This window comes from Octopus bimaculoides, chromosome 21 (genome assembly GCF_001194135.2).
Source record: "Octopus bimaculoides isolate UCB-OBI-ISO-001 chromosome 21, ASM119413v2, whole genome shotgun sequence".
Lineage (NCBI taxonomy): Eukaryota > Metazoa > Mollusca > Cephalopoda > Octopoda > Octopodidae > Octopus > Octopus bimaculoides.
Window position 1 is genome coordinate 125,341 of NC_069001.1, and position 5,633 is coordinate 130,973.

At 39.4% G+C, this 5,633-nt stretch overlaps 1 protein-coding gene across 1 annotated transcript in view; it reads right to left on the bottom strand.

Moving 5' to 3' along the window:
- LOC106867292 (aryl hydrocarbon receptor) overlaps positions 1 to 5,633 on the bottom strand; it is a 286,257-nt gene that overhangs the window by 5,809 nt on the left and 274,815 nt on the right. Inside the window, exons 9-10 of the mRNA XM_052975386.1 lie at positions 4,826 to 4,967; positions 2,401 to 4,065 (exon numbers count right to left, since the gene is read on the bottom strand). Coding sequence (XP_052831346.1) covers positions 2,401 to 4,065; positions 4,826 to 4,967 — 1,807 coding nt within the window. The remainder of the gene's footprint in view (positions 1 to 2,400; positions 4,066 to 4,825; positions 4,968 to 5,633) is intronic.

The window sequence follows — 5,633 nt, forward strand, 5'->3', positions numbered from 1 at the left end:
ATATATATATATATATATATATATATATACACATACAATGCAACATGAGATGAAGTGTTTTGCTCAAGAACACAATGCACCAGCCAACCTAGGAAGTGAAACCATGATCTCTTGATTGCGAGTGCCGTACTCTAACCACCGGGCCATGCACCCTCACACACACACACGTCATAATCATCAGCACCGTTTACCTTACTAGTTATACGCTAGCATAGGTTGGACAATCTGATGGGCTCAGAGGGTTGCTTCCTGCTCTTCTGCCTACTGTGGCATGGTTTCCATGGCTGGATGGCCCTTTCTTTCTTCATGCCACCAGCACTAGTGAGGTCACCATGCAGCTTGCAAGGTTACATGTCCTGAGAGAGGCAGCTTTTGTGTGAACAGACAGACTGTTAAAGCATGTGAGAAAGAGTCAGAAAGAATATGTCAATGTTTATGTCTATATGTGTGTGTGTGTGTGTATGTACACACACACACACACATATATCTTGATATGTATGTATGTGTGTGTGGAGAGTAGACATCGCCCAGACATACCATAATCTCTTTAGCCAGCTACTTTGTGCCTCAGACCAGACTGGTGCCACACACTATTTTACTTGGATATGGCCATTAGATTTTATGATACTACAAGATTGTAGTCAGCAAGTATCATCATCATCATCATCATCGTTAATATCATATACCTTACACCATCTTCCCTGAAATTATGAGTTTTCATTGTCTACATCACTTATGTTTATCTTTGTTGTAAACAACATTATTGCAAATCCTATCAAAACCACCATCATTAATACCATTATTAGCATCAACAGAAACCATCTCCACCCTCACCACTTTGGCTACCTTCTTTTCATTCAACATCTCTACCATTCATGGATCCACTTATAAAACCAAACAGAAAACAGTACAACACCCAATGGTTTTTCAAACCATTTTTTTTCCTTTCTCTTTTTGCACACTCAAAATTATTGAACCATGGAACCAACTACCCACATCTAGACACAGTATTCTTTGAAAATCCCATGTTTCTTGAAATTCAACAGCCTTATATTCCAGGCTTCACATATCAATGAACCCTTTTCTTTCTTTTTTATAGCTTTTTTTTACTGCTTACTTTTAGCTTTCATTGCTGTCTTTCTTTACTTGACTTATTGCTGCTTTCTGTCCCCTTTTTTTTTACCCTTTCTTGCAAGCAATAAGCTCTTGATTGGCCTTGTTCGTAAAGTACATTATTCTGAAACATAATACTAATTTCAAAGTACAAGGCCACAGTTTGTGGATGAGGAATGGCCATTTAAACGAATTCCTGTATGAAATTGAAAAGATTAGAAACAGAATTCTGCCTTGGATCAAAAATCTAAACAAACATGAGTAACAAAACAACACAAGGTATTCTGTTGGTCCCACCATCAATTCAGTTAATCCGATGTCATATCAAAACAGAGCATATAAATAATAGTCATGAATATGAAGATAAATTGTGTGAAACAAACAAATATATCTGTATGTATGCATTAATCAAAGAATACGATATTCTAGATCTATCACAACTGATCATTACCAGTCAATTTTGCTTTGAGTATTAAAATCACAACACCAACTGTTAAAATAGATCAAGTGTCCCAGACCAGATGAGACAGCTCATTCCAAAGTGTTTGAGTATAGTAGATATCGATATTTAACCATCATTGTGGCTTACCAATCCCATGTACTCGGATCATCTTGAAACAAAGTCAATCCCTGATTATATGACTGATATGCAAATAGAGTGAAACTGTTTTGCTGATTGGCTGTGCCATAGCACACATGGGAAAGAGACAATTATTATGTTTGTCTATTTCTCTTTTGGAATGATGGGCCTCAGAGCAGATGCAGTGACCAAAAAATAGGCTGTAAATATATGATTAAAAACACCTTTTGGACACATTCACACACACACACAAGCATACATACATGCACACACATACACAAGTGCACATGGACACACACACATTCAGACACATGCATGCATGCACACTCATACACGCACATGCACACGCACATGCACACACACATGCACACACACATGCATATATGAATTAATTTTTATGTTGATTAGTAAAAACAGTTTAACATTAAAATGAACAGTTACTCAAAACTTCTTTGTGGAGTAAATAATATCTAGAATGCTTTTTTTGCAAGAAGAGGAATGGAAAGTGCATCGAAGGGTGGCAGGAGGCCGAGACTGAAAGCACTGTCACCTCTCTTTTTGCAAAACTTTAACATATATATATATATATATATATACACATACATACACGTGTGTGTATGTATATATATATATATTTATATATATATGTTTATGTGTGTGTGTGTGTGTGTGTGTGTGTGTATGTAGCCATTTGTTTTGTCATTTACCTGTTGTGATTGGCTTTCTCGGATAATTGAATGACTGAGGCAGGAGTCGAGCCTGTGATGGGACTCGATGTGGGTAGGCTAGCTAACATGACTCCGGGGGATAAAGTCACTTTTTCGTTTGAGTTTATGTCAGCTATAACAGTCTTATGTTGGTTCGTTGGGTCAGGTCGGTGCTCCAGCGGGGCAGTACTGACCATATTCTGTTTGAGGACATGAGCGGATTTCTCACACGATGTCCACGGCAGCACTGAGGAGTTACTTGTTATGACATTTGTCCTCTTGTACAGGTTTGTTGTATTGCTACTGTGTTGCTGTTGTTGTTGTTGTTGCTGTGTTTGTTGTGGCTGTGGTTGTTGTTGTTGTTGTTGTTGATGATGCTGGTGATGTTGTTGTTGATGGTGTGGTTGTTGTACTTGTTGTTGCTGCTGTTGATGGTGGTGGTTTTGTTGCTGTTGATGTTGTGTATGATGATGGTGCTGATGGTGCTGCTGTGATGATTGTTGTTGTTGTTGGTCAGAGCTGTCCGAATGTGTGTTACTGAGGTGAGTTGGGTGTCCAATGTTTTTGATGACCGTGTTATGCGGCAAAATGTTATGACTCTCTATTGTACTCGCAGAGTTTTTCGCTTTCGTTTCTATCAACGATGTCTTCGGTACTGAAGCTTGTTGCTGCTGCTGCTGCTGTTGCTGTTGTTGTTGTTGTTGTTGTTGTTGCTGTTGTTGTTGTTGCTGATGTTGATGCTGTTGTTGTTGTTGTTGCTGCTGCTGCTGTTGTTGTTGTTGTTGATGCTGTTGTTGCTGCTGGTGTTGCTGCTGCTGCTGGTGTTGTTGTTGCTGCTGTTGACTGCTTTCGTTGAGGGGCGTTTTATATATGGAAGCAGTCGGCAAGCAGGTGGGAGACGACACTGCTCCCCCTGCCGTGCAAGAGTCGGCACAACCAAGCAGAGGAGCATTGTTGAAAACAGCCGTCGAGCGGTACTCCATCGAGTCGAAATTACCATTGATTCGAGGTGGGATTCTTTCAGTAGAATATTCGTAACCATATTTACGATGATAGTCGTTATCAAAGCGGGAAAAATCTTCACCGAAATGGACCTTCTTGCTAAGGTCTATGCTATAGCTGTCGAAGCCATATTTGGGAATGTCGTAGCTATACTTCGTCTGAGCCACCAGGTCAGCATAGCTGTTACTGTGGTATGACAATGGATGCTGGTACTGTCTGTGATCGAAATAATAACCATTTGAGTAACAGTGTTTCTCAGCAAACGGATCTGTCGCTGAGTAGACGGAGCTTGTGAGGGGAGTGTAACCATGGGAACGGTAGATGTCAGAGTCCAAAGCAAAGTTGTTGCCCGGATACGAGTAAAAAAGGTCGGGCTTCAATTCGGCACCGTCACATGCGCCATAACCATTCAAGCTAGAGAATGATGCGTAGCCGTTGAGGGCGGGGAAAGCATCTCTGTATGTGGTGGCTTTCCTTTTGCGACTTGCCTGAAGATAGTCCCGTACTTGAGATTTCTGCTTCTTACTCTTACTTGATTTCGTTTTCGTAAGGAAATCGTCTTCGGGGAAACCAGGTCCTGAACAAATATCCAAGTCCAGCAGCGGATACGGCAACTTAAATTCGTTCCCACGTTTGCCGAATAAATCTTGCCCTTCATCATCTCTGGAAAATATGAAATAAAAAGTATAAAAATGCAATACAGGAATACATAAAAAATTAAAAAAATACAGAAACATTTTCAGTTGAATTAGAATTTTGTGAGTGAGTGGTAGTGGTAGTGGTGGTAGTTGTAGTAGTTGGAGGTTTCATGAAAACAGCACACAAGTACTTATATAGACACTTACACAGAATCAATGTAATATACATATGTATGAGAATTGATAGAATACCAATAGATAAGAATGGAGATGAGTACCAACTCTTCTATGTGACATGCTTGAACAATTGTGAAGATCTCCATACATGGAACCATTCGTTGCCGTGTTAATATCTAAATATATATATATATTCCCCTCACATACTTCTCGACTCTATCGTCATATATATATATATATATATATATATACACATAGACATACAAAGTCTGATCAATAATTATCTGAACTGTTACCATAGTAACAAAGCTAAAACATGCAGAGTGAAGCCACTTGGCACAGATTGACTTTGAACTCTGTTGTGCATGCACACTAAGTTCTAATGTTCTTGCTCACTTCTGTGCATGCACAGCAGCATCCAAGGGCAATCTGTGCCAAGTAGGTTTATTCTCCATGCTTTAGCTTTGTTACTATAGCAACAGTCCGGATACTTATTGATCAGCCTACGTATATATATATATATATATATATATATATATATATACACACACACACACATACAGATAAATGCTACATACATAGCAATGAAAGAGACAGCAGTGACTTACGTGAGTTGTCTATGTGTACAAATGACAAAATCAGGTTTGCTGTTCTTGTATACCACTTTACAGCTTGACTGAAGCCAAAGCCATCTCAAATCCTTCATGATCCAACGATAAGCTATCAATCCCGAGCTCCCAGTTTTAATCACTGAAAAAGGAGACAAAAAAAATCATATAAACCATACAGATACATAATAACCACACACACCTGTATATATAAACATACACATTTAATATATAGATGCATACACTCACACACATACATGCACACACATGTAAATGAGAATGATCGATTGATTTCAAATGTTTGTGTGTGTGTGTGTGTGTGTGTGTGTGTGTGTGTGTGTGTGCATATGTGTGCATGCCCATGTGCGTGTGTAGTTAATATTAAAGTGTTGGATATATATATGTATGTATATTTTATATATATATATAAATGTAACCACATGTGAATCGTTGACGATTTTCTTCCTCCAGGATCACACTATCGAATGTGTCCTTCCTTTTTCAAGATGGCAGAGTAATTTGGGGGAGATTTGACTGCTATCTCTTGCAATGCAAGCAGCCACACTGAGGCCACATCTGATTGTGGAAGTGATGGTGGTTGTGGTAGTAGTGGTGGTGATAGTGCTGTAGTCATAGCTACAGTGGTGGTGTTAAGTGGCGACAATTGAAACTGAGGAGAAAGAGAAGGAAAGCAGAAAGATGGGTGGGGGAGATCGTTTACTCAATGGTTGCCTTTAAAAAAGATAGGTGTAGGGAGAGGGGAAGGAAGAAGTATGGGTGGAACACAGTGGTGGTGGTGGTGGTGGTT